Source organism: Pseudophryne corroboree, chromosome 2, assembly GCF_028390025.1.
Source record: "Pseudophryne corroboree isolate aPseCor3 chromosome 2, aPseCor3.hap2, whole genome shotgun sequence".
NCBI lineage: Eukaryota > Metazoa > Chordata > Amphibia > Anura > Myobatrachidae > Pseudophryne > Pseudophryne corroboree.
Window position 1 is genome coordinate 479,089,847 of NC_086445.1, and position 22,761 is coordinate 479,112,607.

Sequence of the window (22,761 nt, forward strand, 5' to 3'; positions counted from 1 at the left end):
TTCATAGGAGAAATTGATGTAGGACTATATTCTCCTTATCCAATCCTACGGGTCTAACACTCAAGATGTCTCTCTAGAGGCTGAATTAAATAAATAAATAAATAAATAAATAAATAAATAATTACACTAATTAATAGATTCCCCTCTATCTACCTTTTTCCTCCCTCTCCTCTCTCTTTTTTTGGGTCCAGTAAGGATCTAAACTGTATTCCATTTGGATTCGAATGGGATTTTAGTATTGATATAAAGATGTCCTCCAGATGTATATATGTATTTTTACATGTATACAAATATAAGTTCAGTCTGTTTATTTGCATATACTTGATTATATATATATATATTTATATTTTATTTTTTATTAATTTTTTTACTAATTTAGGTTCTTTAAGCTAATTCCCTACTATGTGAATGTACCCCTTATGGAATGAATATGAAAATGAATACAAATCTGAATATGTTCACCATATTGGTACGGGCTGTTCCTATTAAATCTGAATTTGAATAAGATCTAAATGATTCATCTGGTTATATCAAATTGTACAAACTATACCCAAAATGTATATTGATGCCGTCTGCTTAAACACATTATGTTAACCGCACTGATTAATGCAGATTACCGTGACGGGTTGCCATGCCAACCCGCGATACATATATATCATGTTTGTGGAACGCAATGTTTTCACACCATAGATGAGAGACTTCCTCTATGTGAACCGCACTGATTAATGCAGACCACCCTGACGGGTTGCCATGTCAACCCGCGATACATATGCATTGCGTCTGTGGAACGCAATGCCTTTACCGTCATAGACGAGAGACTTCCTCTATGTGAACCGCTATGCCCTTCCGGTCACGTGGTTCACTTATGTCACGTGACCGGAATGACTCCTTATATGGGCCTTTTCCGGTCTCTGACACATGCTGGAGATACCTACCACTATGGTGATTGGACAATGTCTAATCATGTGATCGGGATTGATCACATGACCAATAAATAATTAATTATACAACCTTTACTTTTTAACATTTCTACATCATCCTATGCTCGTTTTTAACTCCAATTTCTTGAGAAAGTATGTCTTCCAATATGATTGCCTTCTGTCTCATAATAAATGTATTTTATAAAATCGGAATATATGAATGTTTATTCACCTGTTAATCATTGTAGCAGGTGTTTTAATTTACCTCAAATTATGAGGGTATATAAGTCTATCTAAGCACATCCAGATCATATGCTCCTGAGGAAGCTGGTGTGGACATAGACCAGCGAAACGCGTTGAGCCATTACTCTCATATGACCACGGGCATCACACTGATTTTCACCTGGCATTCTCTGGCAACACCTTGGGACTCTTTTCGAATCCTCAAGAACCTCTACAAACGGTACCGTTTCTGACGTCTCCATTTGTTCCCCTGCTGCTATTGGACCTCGATCTGCAATTGAGAACCAAGGGGACCTTCAACTGAGACCATGGTAATATTTCCAACCATTTATTCATGAGGATTACTTGGAGGACAGAGTTCTAGCCAGACCACCAGTGATATTGCCCCACTTGAATGGAAGTGGTCAATAAGCCATCAGAGAGACTCTCAATTTTCCATTAGGATATTATTGCTACTAATTTTATTTATATGTGATTATTATTTATCATTTTATTCATGTGCTATTTACATATTTCTTAGATTTAATTAAATATGAGATTTTTTAAATTGTTATAATTGTTTTCGTTCTTTATTTTGAGAAACAGCCGGCGCCAGTATCTACTTTTCCCTAACTGTGAACAAGCTTAAGCGAAACGTACGTCAGGAGACGCGCCGATCACGTGGTGCGCACACGTGATCGGGTGAACGGGCTGCTTGCTGTAACCCGCTCGGCTGAGCGGCGAGAACGGAGGCGGACAAGTCATCACCCCAGCTAGATCTATACCAGACAACCAGGTGACAAGGGTATCATACCAGTACGATACATGGTTCTTATCTAATAAGTCACACACACCACCCGAAATCGGGAGGTGGTCATATGCTGACGGGTGTCATAAATACTTTATAGCATACTTAACATACAGACATACATACTGAGAGGGATAAACCCACATGTCTTCACTTTGTATGCCTAGATAACTGACCATAAATGTGTCTAATTACTGAGTGTCTATAGAGATCAGTGACACAGACACAAGTTTGACACAATTATTTTGTATAACTAAAACATCATATTAGTCAACAATAGAATGGACCTGTGAGTTGCCACTCACAAGAACGGCCACTCTAATTGCCGTGATTTGTAATAGATGTATTTGATCATGAATGGCCAGTTTGAATGTCGTTACTGATAAACAAAGTATTTGACCACATTATCAGATGGAGGTATTTAGACTGTCTGCAAAAGTGTATCTTTCTGTGTGATACAATCAGAAACAGATGCAGGTGTTATTTGAATCTGTGCAGCACTTGGTGACAGAAAATTGGCTGCTCTTAACGTTTAATGAGAGTTATATGTCATAGTATATTGATACACTATAGACTCACGGCCTTAACTAAAACTGTCAATTCTTAGCACATTTTCTCAAAGAGTGTGTCGTCTGTTGTGGACCTACCAAAGTATAGGTTCTGCAAGGCATTGCAACAGAATCTTACAAGTAGGCACAGCACCCAGACTGCTCTGATCTTCTTTCTTCAGACCTTATGCTTGTGTCTCACTCTCTCATTCTCCACCCTATGCCTAATGGTATGATGGATGAAAAGCAGAGGTGAGAAACGGTGACAGCAAATTGGTCTTATCTGTTATAACACTACCTGCCCCAAACACACAGAAAGTACCACCAAAATTTTTTTTTGGCTTGCTCCGAATACTGAATTATTGAGTCCTCCTTCATATATGAGGAACATCATTTACCAATATCCTATTAAGACAAGCCCAATAGGTGGAGGGATGTCATAAGGACTATCTTGCGGCCATACTCCTTTGGATAAGCCCAAATCCTTCCGAACTTGGAAGCCAAGCATTGGAAGGCCGGACCAGTACCAGGATAGGAGACTACCTGGGAACATCTTGGTGCTGCAAGATAATCTGTCCATATAGACACATACCAACCCTCGAGGGCACTTAATTGTGATCACCCACAAAGAATGGGGAAAAGCTTTTTTGGAATCGGAATGAACCAATGATTTAATTCCCTGCGTCTACCACTTTTTCCCATGTGATACATGCAGACTGAATGAGGGTTCATATATAAAGTTTTCCCAGTCATTAATGGTAGAAGGGAGGACCCTTCCTCAGCACATAATTAATATACAGCAAACATCAGTTCACTACTATTAATTACTTATCCAGTATTTAACAATAGGATAAGTTTATATTCCATATAAATTCGCATAGCTATTATTCATTCTCAGAAGGAACTTCGCTAACTCTAAAAAACACGGAATTTAATTTGATTTATTCAAATCTTTTCAGTGTACTGAGGTACAATATATCTATCTTCCTGAGTAAGAGTGCTTCCCAAACAGAGTCATCTGTTTCTTCTCTTGGTATTAATGTATAATATTCAGGCTCTAGGGGAGCACCGCCAACAGTAAACCCACAGCACATAAAATAGGCAACTTTGTTTTGCTAACATGTGTGGGATACTTTAAATACAGGACTTTCCTGCATATTAGTAAGTTGGCTTCTTTTGGGAGATAACTATCTTATTACTTCATTATTCATTTATTACAACCGGTGCGGTCTCCTCATTAAGTTCACGTACGCTCAAATAGTTAGGCCTTCTTTGGTTGAGGAGCGGGATCCTCCTCTTCTATTTGAAGAATAGATTTGATGACCTGTACCAGTGCAGTACATCACACAATATGGCACTAGGCAGTGTGCAATAATAACTGTACTTCACAAACACTGGTAGCTGTGAAGTATTAACAACCCCTTAAACACCTGCTCATTAGGGTGGAAAGGGAGAAAATAGGATTTTGGTACCTACTGGTAAATCCTTTTCTCGTAGTCCGTTGAGGATGCTGGGGTCCACATTAGTACCGTGGGGTATAGACAGGTCCACCAGGAGCCATTGGCACTTTAAGAGTTTGAGAGTGTGGACTGGCTCCTCCCTCTATGCTCCTCCTACCAGACTCAGTCTAGAAACTGTGCCCGAGGAGATGACATACTTTGAGAGAAGGATTATACACAGATAATGGTGAAATTCATACCAGCTCACACATACAAGGCACGTCAAGCCTACTAGCTTGAACCACTCAGCAACAGCTGAAACATTACTTACCAAGTAACAACGCAGTACTCAACTAAAACGAAGTGGTACTGAACCAAATAACATTTGCAGGAAAACAAAGTGCTGGGCGGGCGCCCAGCATCCTCTACAGACTACGAGAAAATGATTTACCGGTAGGTACCAAAATCCTATTTTCTCTTCCTAGAGGATGCTGGGGTCCACATTATTACCATGGGGATGTACCAAAGCTCCAGGAATGGGAGGTAGAGCGCGGAGGCTCCTGCAGAACTGACTGACTGAACTTCAGGTCATCAGAGGCCAAAGTATCGAACTTGTAAAAAACTTTGCAAACGTGTTCGATCCAGACCAAGTTGCAGTTCGGCAAAGTTTCACTGCCAAGACACCCCGGGTAGCCGCCAAGGAAGACCCCACCTTACGAGCAGAGTGGGCCCTAACAGAATTTGGACACGGCAGTCCTGCCGTAGAATAAGCGTGCTGGATAGTGAACCTGATCCAGCGAGAGATCGTCTACTTAGAAGCAGGACACCCAATTTTCTTGGGATCATATAGGACAAACAGAGTCCGACTTTCTGTGACGAGAAGTTCTCTTCACATATATCTTCAGAGCCCTTACGACATCCAAGGACTTTGATGTAATTGAGGAGTCAGTAGCCACTGGCACCACAACAGGTTGGTTGATATGAAATGCAGACACAACCTTCGGAAGAAACTGGTGATGTGTCTGGAGCTCAGCTCTATCTTCGTGGAAGATCAAGTAAGGGCTTTTACAGGATAAAGCCCCCAGCTCGGACACACATCTAGCAGAAGCTAAGGCCAACAAAGTGACCGCCTTCCATGTAAGAAATTTGACATCTACCTCCTGTAGAGGCTCAAACCAATCCGACTGGAGGAACTGCAACACCACGTTATGGTCCCAAGGCGCTGCAGGCAGTACAAAGGGAGGTTGGATATGCAGAACTCCCTTCAAAAAGGTCTGAACCTCAGGGAGGGCAGCCAATTGTTTCTGAAAGAAAATGGATAGGGCCGAAATCTGGCTCATAGCCACACCTGCTTGCAGGAAGTGGAGGAAACGTCCGAGTTGAAACTCCACTGTAGGAAACTTCTTGGATTCACACCAAGAGATATATTTCTTCCAAATACGATGGTAACGTTTAGACGTTACCCCTTTCCTAGCCTGTATCAAAGTAGGAATGACCTTCTTCGGAATGCCCTTTCGAGCAAGTATCAGGCGCTCAACTTCCATGCCATCAAACGTAGCCGCGGTAAGTCTTGATAGGCGAACGGCCCCTGCTGCAGCAGGTCCACCTGAAGAGGAAGAGGCCTCAGATCTTCTCGCAGTAGATTCAGAAGGTCCGCGTACCAAGCCCTTCTTAGCCAGTCTGGGGCAATGAGGATCGCTTGAACCCTCGTTCTCCTTATGAGCTTTAGGATTCTTGGGATGAGTGGGAGTGGTGGAAACACGTACACTGACTGGAACACCCACGGAGACACCAGGGCGTCCACTGCCACTGAATGTGGGTCCTTCAACCTGGAACAATAACGCCAAAGCTTTTTGTTGAGACGAGAGGCCATCATGTCTGTTTGTGGTAGTCCCCAAAGATCTGTTATTTCCTTGAACACCTCCGGATGGAGGCCCCACTCTCCCGGATGGAGATCGTGTCTGCTGAGGAAGTCTGCTACCCAGTTGTCTACTCCTGGAATGAAGATGGCTGACAGCGCTAACGCATGTCTTTCTGTCCAGAGGAGTATTCTTGTCACCTCTGACATTGCCGCTCTGCTCTTCATTCCGCCTTGTCGGTTTATGTAAGCCACTGTTGTTACGTTGTCCGACTGCACTTGAATAGCCCGATTTCTCAGAAGAGGGGCCGCCTGGAGAAGACCGCTGTAGACAGCTCTTAGTTCCAAGATGTTGATGGGCAGGCCGGCTTCCAGGCTTGACCACCGTCATTGGAAGGTTACTCATTGAGTGACTGCTCCCCAGCCCCGGAGGCTCGCATCCGTGGTTAGAAGGACCCAGTCCTGAATCCCGAACCTGCGGCACTCCAGAAGGTGAGGCAACTGGAGCCACCAGAGGAGTGAAATCCTTGCCCTTGGCGACAGAAGAATTCTCTGGTGCATGTGGAGGCGAGATCTTGACCATTTGTCCAGGAGATCCAGTTGGAAGGTCCGAGCGTGGAACCTCCCGTACTGGAGAGCCACGTAAGAGGCCACCATCTTTCCCAACAGGCGAATGCATTGATGAATCGACACCCGGGGCGGCTTCAGGACATCCCGGACCATAGCTTGTGTACCAACGCCTTTTCCAGCGGCAGAAACACCCGCTGCATTTCCGTATCCAGGATCATTCCCAGAAATGACAACCTCTGGGTTGGTTCCAAATGTGACTTTGGAAAGTTCAGAATCCAACCGTGACTCTGGAGCAGTCGTGTTGTGAGAACAATGGACTGCAGTAGCTTCTCCTTGGACGATGCCTTTATCAGCAGATCGTCCAAATATGGAATGATATGTTCACCCCTTGCTTGCGGAGGAGAATCATCATTTCCGCCATCACCTTGGTAAACACCCTCTGTGGAGAGGCCGAATGGCAGGGCCTGGAACTAGAAATTACAGTCCAGCAATGCGAAGCGGAGATAAACCTGATGCGGCAGCCAGATCGGGATGTGGAGGTACGCATCCTTGATATCCAGTGATACCAGGAATTCTCCCTCTTCCAGACCTGATATCACCTCCCTGAGAGACTCCATCTTGAACTTTAAATCCTTTAGAAAGGGGTTCAATGATTTCAGGTTTAGAATGAGCCTGATCGAACCATCCGGTTTCGGTACCACAAAAAGGTTCGAATACTAACCTTTGGTCAGCATGTGAGGTGGCACTGGCACAATGACCTGTGCCTCCACCAGCTCCCGGACAGCGTCTTGTAATACTGTGCTGCCCTCTAACAGAGTTGGTAAGCCTGACTTGAAAAAGCGATGAGGAGGGAGACTTTGAAATTCCAGCCTGTATCCCTGAGACACAATATCTATTACCCAGGGATCCAGGCCGGACGATACCCAGACATGACAGAAGTGTCTGAGTCTCGTTCCCACTGGCCCCACCGGGGCGTGCAGTCCACCGTCATGCGGAGGACTTTGGCGTACCCGAAGTAGGCTTTTGTTCCTGGGAACCTGCAGCGGCAAGTTTCTTGGACTTAACCCGACCTCCCCTAAAGAAGGTATTGGATGTTCTGGCCTTTCTGGGCTTGTTAGGACTAAAGGACTGCGGTGCAGATAAAGAGAAAGATTTCTTCTGCGCAGGTGCTGCTGAGGGAAGAAACGGAGACTTACCCACTGTAGCGGTGGATATCCATGCGTCTAGAGCTTCCCCAAAGAGAGCCTGACCTGTATAGGGTAGGGACTCCACACTCCTTCTGGATTCCGCGTCGGCCGACCACTGGCGCAGCCACAGTTCCCGACGGGCTGAAACAGACATGGAAGAAATTCCCGCAGCCATGGAACCCAGGTCTTTCATGGATTCTACCATAAAACCTGCAGAATCATGTATGTTGCGTAAATACAAAGCAACGTCATCCCTATCCATAGTATCCAAATCCTCAAGTAAGGTAGCCGACCACTTTACTATTGCCTTTGTAATCCATGCAGTAGCAATAGTGGGACGTAATATGGCCCCTGAAGCAGTATACATTGATTTAAGCGTGTTATCAATTTTCCTATCAGCTGGCTCCTTTAAGGCGGTAGATCCTGGAACAGGGAAAACCACCTTCTTTGAGAGTCTGGACACAGAGGCGTCAACAATCGGCAGGTTTTCAAATTTTTTCCTATCCTCCTCAGGGAAAGGAAATGTCACCTGGACCCTCTTAGGGACCTGGAATTTTTTCTCAGGGTTTACCCATGCTTTCTCAAATATAGCATTCAATTCCTTTGACGCAGGGAAGGTTAGCGAGGCTTTCTTATTTTCAGTAAAAAAAAGCTTCCTCAACCTACTCAGGTGTGGTATCATTAACATTTAACACATCCCTGATAGCCTCTATCAACTGCACCCCCTTTGCAAGAGATGCGGACCCCCGCAACACATCCCCATCACCATCTGTAGTGTCAGAATCGGTATCCATGTTGTCTTGTGTAACATGCACAAGCGCACGTTTGTGGGGTTATATGGCGGGGCGTCCTGAGGTACCAGAAACAGGCCATACTGCCATAGAGCTCTGTAATACCTGGGTTGCAGATTCATTACTTGCAACCCTGTCAGAAATCTGAGAAATCCAAGATTTGATAAAGGAAAACCACTCTGCTTCCCTTGCTGGTATCTGTGCTAAACCAGTGCTATCCTGATTACATGGAATGGGATCATCCTGGGAGGATGAATCCTCTGCAGCATATGACAGAGTGTCCCTGGACATAGCTAAAGGAGACCACCAAACACTCCACACACACACAGGTGGGGGCAGACAGAGTTTCCCCCCCAAGAAAGGCAAGAGAGACACAGAGATCGGAGCCAACCCACACACAGCGCTTTCAGCAAAGGGAGACCCCTTGTCAGCGCAGACTGTGACCCTTAATAGGAGACAGAGTCATTTTACAGCCTCCCCTCTCTTCTGCAACCCCCTGGTACCGTGTACGGACAGTTGGAGCTGCTGTGGAGGGACCTGTTCTTCCATCCAGCGCTGTGCAGGCAGGAAAATGGCGCTGGAACGCTGCTGGGTCCGCTCTGAGGAGAAACTCCACCCCCTTAATGGCGCGGTCTTCCCGCTCTTCATAGATTATACTGGCCTGAGGAGAAACTTGTTGGCTGAGATCCGCGGACCCCGACAGACTTGCTGACCAGTGTGGGGTAAGCGTTGGCCTAAGGGTACCCCTCACAGCGCTGCACTATGTGCCTCTGAACCTTCCCAAGAGCGCACTTAGTACTGCGCTCCCTCCCCGTTGCCACCATCTTCACACCGGCCCCCGGCTTGCTGGGTGGTTGGTGTCTCACTCACCACTCTTCAGCTTCTGTAAGGGGTTGGCGGCATGCTGCTGGGGCTAGCGGTCCCCTGTGGCGGGGAACGATCTGACCCCTCTGGAGCTCAGTGTCCAGTCAGCGGAGTCAGTGGCTCAGACCCCGCAGGGTGGACACTGCTCCCCCCCTTAGTCCCACGCTGCAGGCAGGCTGTTGCCAACAGCCTCCTGTAAAAAAATAAACTCTAAAATTAACTTTTACTAGAAAAGCTCAGGAGAGCTCCCCTAGCTGTGACCGGCTCCTCCGGGCACATTTTCTAAACTGAGTCTGGTAGGAGGGGCCAGCTCACACTCTCAAACTCTTAAAGTGCCAATGGCTCCTGGTGGACCCGTCTATACCCCATGGTACTAATGTGGACCCCAGCATCCTCCAGGACATAGAGAAAAAGGGAAAAGTGTAATCAGACAGTAGGGCTAATACAGGTCACAGACAATGCAGAATACAATAAAATACACTGCAATGAGCACTAAATCAGCTACACAGACTGCAGTGGCTGGTAGGATATAGCACTGTATAACCTGTCTCCTAGGAGAGGTATACAGGGAAACTGTATGTCACAGTGTTCCCGGAGACCTGTAGCTGCAGAGCTGAAAATGGCTGCTGTGGGTCTCTAAGAGGGAGGAGGGTGGAGGAGGAGCAGCTCAGCGATGGGAAGACCACTGTGGATTGGCGCCCTGAGCTTGTGGAGGGGTCGCAGAAGAGGGCTGAACTCCCCTGTACGGACTTAAACCACCAGTTCCCTGGTTACTTTCTACTAAAAACCTGCACCAGTACGTTTGCCCTGGTGGTCTAGTGGAGTCCCGGACGAACCGCTTTCCACGTCAGCCCCTCCGGTCTGTCTCCGGAGGGAGGACAGCATACAATGTCCCCCCTAGGCCAGCTTCCATTCCGGGGTCCTCCATGGGAGGCATGCTAGCTGATATGGGGCTGGAGTTACCGAGGGTGATGGGGGGAGGACCAGACGATCTTGGGATACCTAAAGCTTTAACTGTTCGGTGCCCGGTCCACCACCTACCTTCCCACTGACTCTACTATGGAGCCCTATGGAACCCGAAGAAGAAACCTTATGTAATGGGACCACTAGTTAGTAACACCATGAAAGTATGTTAAAATGAGACAAAATGAGTATGCAGCATCCACTGAAAACAGAAGTGATACTGTTACTGTGATTGTAATAAATGAGTCTGTGCTTCTGATATTAAATGTCAGCCTACCAAGACTGACTGTTGAGATCACTATACTATATGTAAATTATGGCCCTTTTTTTAATAGTCATAAGAGGAAATGCTGGGAATCTGAATGGAAAATGTACTACAAGGAGAAGTAGTTAAAACAGCTCTCACTATTCACAGCAGCCTGCTGGCCTACAAGGCAGGAAACAGCGGCTGGGACCTTCATCTTCGGAAGTACTTAATTTTGCTCTGGCTATGATGGGTTGCAAAATTCAATGCTTTATGCAGAAGAAACGCATGTCCTCTCAGAATAACACTTTGACAGATGCTCCAATACTTCTCCCCATATTATGTTCTTGACACCTCAAATGTATACAATACATAGGAACAGTATACATTTTTCCTTAGAGACACTATATCACAGGCAATCATAGATAAGATGTATGCTACTTCCCAAATTCTGCTAATTGCTCATTGATCTCCAGTGTCATTCTCCTGTGATTTGCAGTGTGCATTCCATGTAGGTAAGGGGCATTTGCTTATAATGGATTGCTCAAGATCAATAAAATGAATCAAATGTATTCAGATAACTGCATTTTACAAATAAATACAAAAAGTTGCCCAAAGTGGATTACCTCAGTATCCAGTGACTCCAGCGAATAGGCTGTGCTCTCTGCATATGAGTATAGCCTGGAAACAGTATGTGAACCTCTCTGCAGAACAGAAAAGAATCAAGTCAGGCATCTGCAGTGAGGTTTACCTGTCAGTTGCTTAGAGTTGTCATTCGCCTCGGCATTAACAAAAGCATTGCAGTTCCAATGCTATTTCTAGGTCAAAATAAGAAGGCTTATTTTCTCTTGAGAAGGTAACAAACATTATATTTGTTTAGAACCATAATTTTCATTGTTGAAATTATGCCCGAGATGGACCTAACCTTTGTTTCATTAGCGTAAAGTACATTTCTATACTGTGTCATAAGCACCAAAAAATAAGAATTTACTCACCGGTAATTCTATTTCTCGTAGTCCGTAGTGGATGCTGGGAACTCCGTAAGGACCATGGGGAATAGACGGGCTCCGCAGGAGACTGGGCACTCTAAGAAAGAATTAGGACTACTGGTGTGCACTGGCTCCTCCCTCTATGCCCCTCCTCCAGACCTCAGTTAGGGAAACTGTGCCCGGAAGAGCTGACACAATAAGGAAAGGATTTGGAATCCCGGGTAAGACTCATACCAGCCACACCAATCACACCGTACAACTCGTGATACTATACCCAGTTAACAGTATGAATAACAACTGAGCCTCACGAACAGATGGCTCATAACAATAACCCTTTAGTTAGGCAATAACTATATACAAGTATTGCAGACAATCCGCACTTGGGATGGGCGCCCAGCATCCACTACGGACTACGAGAAATAGAATTACCGGTGAGTAAATTCTTATTTTCTCTAACGTCCTAGTGGATGCTGGGAACTCCGTAAGGACCATGGGGATTATACCAAAGCTCCCAAATGGGCGGGAGAGTGCGGATGACTCTGCAGCACCGAATGAGCAAACTCAAGGTCCTCCTCAGCCAGGGTATCAAACTTGTCGAATTTTGCAAACGTGTTTGAACCCGACCAGGTAGCAGCTCGGCAAAGTTGTAAAGCCGAGACCCCTCGGGCAGCCGCCCAAGAAGAGCCCACCTTCCTCGTGGAATGGGCCTTTACTGATTTAGGATGCGGCAGTCCAGCCGCAGAATGTGCAAGTTGAATCGTGGAGCAGATCCAGCGAGCAATAGTCTGCTTAGAAGCAGGAGCACCCAGCTTGTTGGGTGCATGCAGGATAAACAGCGAGTCAGTCTTTCTGACTCTAGCCGTCCTGGAAACATAGATTTTCAGGGCCCGGACTACGTCCAGCAACTTGGAGGCCTCCAAGTCCCGAGTAGCCGCAGGCACCACAATAGGTTGGTTCAAATGAAACGCTGATACCACCTTAGGGAGGAATTGGGGATGCGTCCTCAATTCTGCTCTGTCCATATGGAAGATCAGATAGGGGCTTTTACAGGACAAAGCCGCCAATTCTGACACCCGCCTAGCCGAAGCCAAGGCCAAAAGCATGACCACTTTCCACGTGAGATATTTTAATTCCACGGTCTGAAGTGGCTCAAACCAATGTGATTTTAGGAAATCCAACACTACGTTGAGATCCCAAGGTGCCACTGGGGGCACAAAAGGGGGCTGAATATGCAGCACTCCCTTAACAAACGTCTGAACTTCAGGCAGTGAAGCCAGTTCTTTTTGAAAGAAAATAGACAGGGCCGAAATCTGGACTTTAATGGAACCCAATTTTAGGCCCATAGTCACTCCTGACTGTAGGAAGTGCAGAAATCGACCCAGCTGAAATTCTTCTGTGGGGGCCTTCATAGCCTCACACCAAGCAACATATTTTCGCCATATGCGGTGATAATGCTTTGCTGTCACATCTTTCCTAGCTTTTATCAGCGTAGGAATGACTTCAACCGGAATGCCCTTTTCCATCAGGATCCGGCGTTCAACCGCCATGCCGTCAAACGCAGCCGCGGTAAGTCTTGGAACAGACAGGGCCCCTGCTGTAGCAGGTCCTGTCTGAGAGGTAGAGGCCAAGGGTCCTCTGAGATCATTTCTTGCAGTTCCGGGTACCAAGTCCTTCTTGGCCAATCCGGAACGATGAGTATAGTTCTTACTCCTCTCTTTCTTATTATCCTCAGCACCTTTGGTATGAGAGGAAGAGGAGGGAACACATAAACCGACTGGTACACCCACGGTGTCACTAGAGCGTCCACAGCTATCGCCTGAGGGTCCCTTGACCTGGCGCAATATCTTTTTAGCTTTTTGTTTAGGCAGGACGCCATCATGTCCACCTGTGGCCTTTCCCAACGGTTTACAATCAGTAGAAAGACTTCTGGATGAAGTCCCCACTCTCCCGGGTGGAGGTCGTGCCTGCTGAGGAAGTCTGCTTCCCAGTTGTCCACTCCCGGAATGAACACTGCTGACAGTGCTATCACGTGATTTTCCGCCCATCGGAGAATCCTTGTGGCTTCTGCCATCGCCATCCTGCTTCTTGTGCCGCCCTGTCGGTTTACATGGGCGACCGCCGTGATGTTGTCTGACTGAATCAGCACCGGCTGGTTTTGTAGCAGGGGTCTTGCCTGACTTACGGCATTGTAAATGGCCCTTAGTTCCAGAATATTTATGTGTAGGGAAGTCTCCTGACTCGACCATTGTCCTTGGAAGTTTCTTCCCTGCGTGACTGCCCCCCAACCTCGGAGGCTTGCATCCGTGGTCACCAGGACCCAGTCCTGTATGCCGAATCTGCGGCCCTCTAGAAGATGAGCACTCTGCAGCCACCACAGCAGAGACACCCTGGCCCTCGGGGACAGGGTGATCAGCCGATGCATCTGAAGATGCGATCCGGACCACTTGTCTAACAGATCCCACTGAAAGATCCTTGCATGGAACCTGCCGAATGGAATTGCTTCGTAAGAAGCTACCATCTTTCCCAGGACTCGCGTGCAGTGATGCACCGACACCTGTTTTGGTTTCAGGAGGTCTCTGACCAGAGATGACAACTCCTTGGCCTTCTCCTCCGGGAGAAACACCTTCTTCTGTTCTGTGTCCAGAATCATACCCAGGAACAGCAGACGCGTCGTAGGAACCAGCTGCGACTTTGGAATATTCAAAATCCAGCCGTGCTGTTGTAGCACTTCCTGAGACAGTGCTACTCCGACCAACAACTGCTCCCTGGACCTCGCCTTTATAAGGAGATCGTCCAAGTATGGGATAATTATAACTCCCTTTTTTCGAAGGAGTATCATCATTTCGGCCATTACCTTGGTAAATACCCTCGGTGCCGTGGACAGACCAAACGGCAACGTCTGGAATTGGTAATGGCAGTCTTGTACCACAAAACGGAGGTACACCTGGTGAGGTGGGTAAATGGGGACATGCAGGTACGCATCCTTGATGTCCAGTGATACCATGTAATCCCCTTCTTCCAGGCTTGCAATAACCGCCCTGAGCGATTCCATTTTGAACTTGAACCTTCTTATATAAAAGTGTTCAAGGATTTTAAATTTAGAATGGGTCTCACCGAACCGTCTGGTTTCGGTACCACAAACATTGTGGAATAGTAACCCCGTCCCTGTTGAAGGAGGGGAACTTTTATTATCACCTGCTGGAGGAACAGCTTGTGAATTGCTGCCAGCACTAACTCCCTGTCCGGGGGAGTAGCTGGCAAGGCTGATTTGAGGTAACGGCGAGGGGGAGACGTCTCAAATTCCAGCTTGTATCCCTGAGATACCACTTGTAGAACCCAGGGATCCACCTGTGAGCGAACCCACCGGTCGCTGAAGTTCCGGAGACGGGCCCCCACCGCACCTGGCTCCACCAGTGGAGCCCCAGCGTCATGCGGTGGATTTAGTGGAAGCAGGGGAGGATTTCTGTTCTTGGGAACTGGCTGTATGGTGCAGCTTTTTCCCTCTACCCCTGCCTCTGGGCAGAAAGGACGCGCCTTTAACCCGCTTGCCTTTCTGGGGCCGAAAGGACTGTACCTGATAATACGGTGCTTTCTTTGGCTGTGAAGGAACCTGGGGTAAAAATGTCGACTTCCCAGCTGTCGCTGTGGAAACGAGGTCCGAGAGACCATCCCCAAACAATTCCTCACCCTTGTAAGGCAAAACCTCCATGTGCCTTTTAGAATCCGCATCACCTGTCCACTGCCGAGTCCATAATACTCTCCTGGCAGAAATGGACATTGCATTTATTCTAGATGCCAGCCGGCAAATATCCCTCTGTGCATCTCTCATGTATAAGACTACATCTTTAATATGCTCTATGGTTAGCAATATAGTGTCCCTGTCAAGGGAATCAATATTATCAGATAGGGAATCAGACCACGCTGCTGCAACACTGCACATCCATACTGAAGCAATAGCAGCTCTCAGTATAGTACCTGAGTGTGTATATACAGACTTCAGGATAGCCTCCTGCTTTCTATCCGCAGGCTCCTTTAAGGCGGCCGTATCCTGAGACGGTAGTGCCACCTTTTTTGACAAGCGTGTGAGCGCTTTATCCACCCTCGGGGATGTCTCCCAACGTACCCTGTCCTCTGGCGGGAAAGGGTACGCCATTAGTAACTTTTTAGAAATCACTAGTTTTTTTATCAGGGGAAGCCCACGCTTCTTCACACACTTCATTTAACTCATCTGAAGGGGGAAAAACCACTGGTTGCTTTTTCTCCCCAAACATAATACCCTTTTTAGTGGTACTTGGGGTAATGTCAGAAATGTGCAACACATTTTTCTTTGCCGTAATCATGCAACAGATAGCCCTAGTGGAATGTACATTAGTCTCGTCGTCGTCGACACTGGAGTCAGACTCCGTGTCGACATCTGTGTCTGCCATCTGAGGTAGCGGGCGTTTTTGAGCCCCTGATGGCCTTTGAGACGCCTGGGCAGGCACGGGTTGAGAAGCCGGCTGTCCCACGGCTGTTACGTCATCCAGCCTTTTATGTAAGGAGTTGACACTGTCGGTTAATACCTTCCACATATCCATCCACTCTGGTGTCGACCCCGCAGGGGGTGACATCACATTTATCGGCACCTGCTCCGCCTCCACATAAGCCTCCTCATCAAACATGTCGACACAGCCGTACCGACACACCGCACACACACAGGGAATGCTCTGACTGAGGACAGGACCCCACAAAGTCCTTTGGGGAGACAGAGAGAGAGTATGCCAGCACACACCACAGCGCTATATATACAGGGATTTACACTACACAAAGTGATTTTCCCTATAGCAGCTATAATACACAGTATTGCGCCTAAATTTAGTGCCCCCCCTCTCTTTTTTACCCTATTGAGCCTGGAAACTGCAGGGGAGAGCCTGGGGAGCGTCCTTCCAGCGGAGCTGTGAAGAGGAAATGGCGCCAGTGTGCTGAGGGAGATCGCCCCGCCCCTTTTTCGGCGGGCTTCTCCCGCTCTTTATATTAATATTATGGCAGGGGATTTTTACACATAATAAGAATTTACTTACCGATAATTCTATTTCTCATAGTCCGTAGTGGATGCTGGGAACTCCGTAAGGACCATGGGGAATAGCGGCTCCGCAGGAGACTGGGCACAAAAGTAAAAGCTTTATGACTAGCTGGTGTGCACTGGCTCCTCCCCCTATGACCCTCCTCCAAGCCTCAGTTAGGATACTGTGCCCGGACGAGCGTACATAATAAGGAAGGATCTTGAATCCCGGGTAAGACTCATACCAGCCACACCAATCACACCGTACAACTTGTGATCTGAACCCAGTTAACAGTATGATAAACGTAGGAGCCTCTGAAAAGATGGCTCACAACGATAAACAACCTGATTTTTGTAACAATAACTATATACGAGTATTGCAGACAATCCGCACTTGGGATGGGCGCCCAGCATCCACTACGGACTATGAGAAATAGAATTATCGGTAAGTAAATTCTTATTTTCTCTGACGTCCTAGTGGATGCTGGGAACTCCGTAAGGACCATGGGGATTATACCAAAGCTCCCAAACGGGCGGGAGAGTGCGGATGACTCTGCAGCACCGAATGAGAGAACTCCAGGTCCTCCTCAGCCAGGGTATCGAATTTGTAAAATTTAGCAAACGTGTTTGCCCCTGACCAAGTAGCTGCTCGGCAAAGTTGTAAAGCCGAGACCCCTCGGGCAGCCGCCCAAGATGAGCCCACCTTCCTTGTGGAATGGGCTTTTACAGATTTTGGCTGTGGCAGGCCTGCCACAGAATGTGCAAGCTGAATCGTACTACAAATCCAACGAGCAATCGTCTGCTTAGAAGCAGGAGCACCCAGCTTGTTGGGTGCATACAGGATAAACAGCGAGTCAGATTTTCTGACTCCAGCCGTCCTGGAAACATATATTTTCAGGGCCCTGACTACGTCCAGCAACTTGGAGTCCTCCAAGTCCCTAGTAGCCGCAGGCACCACAATAGGCTGGTTCATGTGAAACGCTGAAACCACCTTAGGGAGAAATTGAGGGCGAGTCCTCAGTTCTGCCCTGTCTGAATGAAAAATTAGGTAAGGGCTTTTATATGATAAAGCCGCCAATTCTGAGACACGCCTGGCTGAAGCCAGGGCTAACAGCATGACCACTTTCCATGTGAGATATTTTAATTCCACAGTGGTGAGTGGTTCAAACCAATGTGACTTTAGGAGACTCAACACTACATTGAGATCCCAAGGTGCCACTGGAGGCACAAAAGGAGGCTGTATATGCAGTACCCCTTTGACAAACGTCTGAACTTCAGGCACTGAAGCCAGTTCTTTTTGGGAGAATATTGACAGGGCCGAAATTTGAACCTTAATGGACCCTAATTTTAGGCCCATAGATAGTCCGGTTTGCAGGAAATGCAGGAAACGACCCAGTTGAAATTCCTCTGTAGGGGCCTTCTTGGCCTCACACCACGCAACATATTTTCGCCAAATGAGGTGATAATGTTTCGCGGTTACATCCTTCCTGGCCTTGATCAGGGTAGGGATGACTTCATCTGGAATGCCTTTTTCCTTCAGGATCCGGCGTTCAACCTCCATGCCGTCAAACGCAGCCGCGGTAAGTCTTGGAACAGACAAGCTCCCTGCTGGAGCAGGTCCTTTCTTAGAGGTAGAGGCCACGGGTCCTCCGTGAGCATCTCTTGAAGTTCCGGGTACCAAGTCCTCCTTGGCCAATCCGGAGCCACGAGTATAGTTCTTACTCCTCTCCTTCTTATGATTCTCAATACTTTGGGTATGAGAGGCAGAGGAGGGAACACATACACTGACTGGTACACCCACGGTGTTACCAGAGCGTCCACCGCTATCGCCTGAGGGTCCCTTGACCTGGCGCAATATCTGTCTAGTTTCTTGTTGAGACGAGACGCCATCATGTCCACCTTTGGTTTTTCCCAACGGTTTACAATCACGTGGAAGACTTCTGGGTGAAGTCCCCACTCCCCCGGGTGGAGGTCGTGTCTGCTGAGGAAGTCTGCTTCCCAGTTGTCCACTCCCGAAATGAACACCGCTGACAGTACAGTGCTGTCACATAATTTTCCGCCCAGCGAAGAATTCTTGCAGCTTCTGCCATTGCCCTCCTGCTTCTTGTGCCGCCCTGTCTGTTTACGTGGGCGACTGCCGTGATGTTGTCCGATTGGATCAATACCGACTGACCCTGAAGCAGAGGCCTTGCTTGACTTAGGGCATTGTAAATTGCCCTTAGTTCCAGGATATTTATGTGAAGAGACGTTTCCATGCTTGACCACAAGCCCTGGAAATTTCTTCCCTGTGTGACTGCTCCCCAGCCTCTCAGGCTGGCATCCGTGGTCACCAGAATCCAGTCCTGAATGCCGAATCTGCGGCCCTCTAGAAGATGAGCACTCTGCAACCACCACAGGAGAGACACCCTTGTCCTTGGAGATAGGGTTATCCGCTGATGCATCTGAAGATGCGATCCGGACCATTTGTCCAGCAGATCCCACTGAAAAGTTCTTGCATGGAATCTTCCGAATGGAATCGCTTCGTAAGAAGCCACCATCTTTCCCAGGACCCTTGTGCATTGATGCACTGACACTTGTCCTGGTTTCAGGAGGTTCCTGACTAGCTCGGATAACTCCCTGGCCTTCTCCTCCGGGAGAAACACCTTTTTCTGGACTGTGTCCAGAATCATCCCTAGGAACAGTAGACGTGTTGCTGGAATCAGCTGCGATTTTGGAATATTTAGAATCCACCCGTGCTGACGTAGCACTACCTGAGATAGTGCTACTCCGACCTCTAACTGTTCCCTGGACCTTGCCCTTATCAGGAGATCGTCCAAGTAAGGGATAATTAAGACGCCTTTTCTTCGAAGAAGAATCATCATTTCGGCCATTACCTTGGTAAAGACCCGTGGTGCCGTGGACAATCCAAACGGCAGCGTCTGAAACTGATAATGACAGTTTTGTACCACAAACCTGAGGTACCCTTGGTGAGAAGGGTAGATTGGGACATGGAGGTAAGCATCCTTGATGTCCAGAGACACCATATAGTCCCCTTCTTCCAGGTTCGCTATCACTGCTCTGAGTGACTCCATCTTGAATTTGAACCTTTTTATGTAAGTGTTCAATGATTTCAGATTTAAAATCGGTCTCACCGAGGCGTCCGGCTTCGGTACCACAAACAGCGTGGAGTAATACCCCTTTCCCTGATGTAGGAGGGGTACCTTGATTATCACCTGCTGGGAATACAGCTTGTGAATAGCTTCCAATACTGCCTCCCTGTCGGAGGGAGACGTTGGTAGAGCAGACTTCAGGAACCGGCGAGGGGGAGACGTCTCGAATTCCAATTTGTACCCCTGTGATACTACCTGCAGGATCCAGGGGTCCACTTGCGAGTGAGCCCACTGCGCGTTGAAATTTTTGAGACGGGCCCCCACCGTGCCTGAGTCCGCTTGTAAAGCCCCAGCGTCATGCTGAAGACTTGGCAGAAGCGGGGGAGGGCTTCTGATCCTGGGAAGAGGCTGCCTGCTGCAGTCTTTTTCCCCTTCCTCTGCCCCGGGGCAGAAATGAGTGGCCTTTTGCCCGCTTGCCCTTATGGGGACGAAAGGACTGAGTTTGAAAAGACGGTGTCTTTTTCTGCTGAGAGGTGACCTGGGGTAAAAAGGTGGATTTCCCAGCCGTCGCCGTGGCCACCAGGTCCGATAGACCGACCCCAAATAACTCCTCCCCTTTATACGGCAAAACTTCCATATGCCGTTTGGAATCCGCATCACCTGACCACTGTCGTGACCATAAACTTCTTCTGGCAGAAATGGACAGCGCACTTACTCTTGATGCCAGGGTGCAAATATCCCTCTGTGCATCTCGCATATATAGTAATGCATCCTTTAAATGCTCTATAGTCAATAACATACTGTCCCTATCCAGGGTATCAATATTTTCAGTCAGGGAATCCGACCAAGCCACTCCAGCGCTGCACATCCAGGCTGAGGCGATTGCTGGTCGTAGTATAAAACCAGTATGTGTGTATATACCCTTTAGGATATTTTCCAGCTTTCTATAAGCTGGTTCCTTGAGGGCGGCCGTATCAGGAGACGGCAACGCCACTTGTTTTGATAAGCGTGTGAGCGCCTTATCTACCCTAGGGGGTGTTTCCCAACGCGCCCTAACCTCTGGCGGGAAAGGGTATAATGACAATAATTTATTAGAAATCAGCAGTTTTTTATCGGGGGAAACCCACGCTTTGTCACACACCTCATTTAATTCATCTGATTCAGGAAAAACTATGGGTAGTTTTTTCACACCCCACATAATACCCCTTTTTGTGGTACTTGTAGTATCAGAAATGTTCAAAGCCTCCTTCATTGCCGTGATCATGTAACGTGTGGCCCTACTGGACATTACGTTTGTCTCGTCACCGTCGACGCTGGAGTCAGTATCCGTGTCTGGGTCGACCATCTGAGGTAACGGGCGCTTTAGAGCCCCTGACGGTGTTTGAGACGCCTGGACAGGCACTAACTGATTTGCCGGCTGTCTCATGTCGTCAACAGTTTTTTGCAAAGTGCTGACACTGTCACGTAATTCCTTCCATACGACCATCCAGTCAGGTGTAGACTCCCTAGGGGGTGACATCACTATTACAGGCAATTGCTCCGCCTCCACATCATTTTCCTCCTCATACATGTCGACACAATCGTACCGACACACAGCACACACACAGGGAATGCTCTGATAGAGGACAGGACCCCACGAGCCCTTTGGGGAGACAGAGGGAGAGTTTGCCAGCACACACCAGAGCGCTATATATATACAGGGATAACCTTATATAAGTGTTTCTCCCTTCTATAGCTGCTGTATTTGTATTATCTGCCAATTAGTGCCCCCCCTCTCTTGTTTTACCCTGATTCTGTAGCAGGACTGCAGGGGAGAGTCAGGGAGCCGTCCTTCCAGCGGAGCTGTGAGGGAAAATGGCGCTTGTGTGCTGAGGAGATAGGCTCCGCCCCCTTTTCGGCGGCCTTTTCTCCCGCTTTTTTTAGGAAAACTGGCAGGGGTTAAATGCATCCATATAGCCCAGGAGCTATATGTGATGCATTTCTTTAGCCATATAAGGTTTAAAACGTGTTTTATTGCGTCTCAGGGCGCTCCCCCCCAGCGCCCTGCACCCTCAGTGACCGGAGTGTGAAGTGTGCTGAGAGCAATGGCGCACAGCTGCAGTGCTGTGCGCTACCTTATTGAAGACAGGAACGTCTTCTGCCGCCGATTTTTCCGGACCTCTTCGCTCTTCTGGCTCTGTAAGGGGGCCGGCGGCGCGGCTCCGGGACCCATCCAAGCTGAGCCTGTGATCGTCCCTCTGGAGCTAATGTCCAGTAGCCAAGAAGCCCAATCCACTCTGCATGCAGGTGAGTTCGCTTCTTCTCCCCTTAGTCCCACGATGCAGTGAGCCTGTTGCCAGCAGGTCTCACTGAAAATAAAAAAACCTATTTAAACTTTTACTCTAAGCAGCTCAGGAGAGCTACCTAGCATGCACCCTTCTCGGCCGAGCACAAAAATCTAACTGAGGCTTGGAGGAGGGTCATAGGGGGAGGAGCCAGTGCACACCAGCTAGTCATAAAGCTTTTACTTTTGTGCCCAGTCTCCTGCGGAGCCGCTATTCCCCATGGTCCTTACGGAGTTCCCAGCATCCACTAGGACGTCAGAGAAATATAGTTTATTAGACTATATTATGTGTTTTTTTGCCATTTTAAGGTAATCTAATTGCAGCCCAGGGCGCCCCCCCCCAGCGCCCTGCACCCATCAGTGACCGGAGTATGTGGTGTGCATGGGGAGCAATGGCGCACAGCTGCAGTGCTGTGCGCTACCTTAATGAAGACCGGAGTCTTCAGCCGCCGATTTCCAGGACGTTCTTCTTGCTTCTGGCTCTGCAAGGGGGACGGCGGCGCGGCTCCGGGACCGGACGACCGAGGCTGGGCATGTGTTCGATCCCTCTGGAGCTAATGGTGTCCAGTAGCCTAGAAGCCCAAGCTAGCTGCAAGCAGGTAGGTTCGCTTCTCTCCCCTAAGTCCCTCGTAGCAGTGAGTCTGTTGCCAGCAGATCTCACTGAAAATAAAAAACCTAATAAATACTTTCTTTACTAAGAGCTCAGGAGAGCCCCTAGTGTGCAACCAGCTCGAGCCGGGCACAGATTCTAACTGAGGTCTGGAGGAGGGGCATAGAGGGAGGAGCCAGTGCACACCAGTAGTCCTAATTCTTAGAGTGCCCAGTCTCCTGCGGAGCCCGTCTATTCCCCATGGTCCTTACGGAGTTCCCAGCATCCACTAGGACATCAGAGAAATGTATACAGA

At 48.0% G+C, this 22,761-nt stretch overlaps 1 protein-coding gene and 1 pseudogene across 3 annotated transcripts in view; one reads left to right on the forward strand and one right to left on the reverse strand.

The window, feature by feature from the left end:
* The window catches only part of ASL (argininosuccinate lyase), a 201,269-nt gene that overhangs the window by 118,838 nt on the left and 59,670 nt on the right, over positions 1–22,761 (reverse strand). For all 3 annotated transcript variants that reach the window (XM_063953842.1, XM_063953841.1, XM_063953840.1), the window contains one exon: positions 11,041–11,118. In XM_063953842.1, coding sequence (XP_063809912.1) covers positions 11,041–11,118 — 78 coding nt within the window. The remainder of the gene's footprint in view (positions 1–11,040; positions 11,119–22,761) is intronic.
* LOC135051438 (5S ribosomal RNA) lies at positions 2,948–3,067 on the forward strand (annotated as a pseudogene).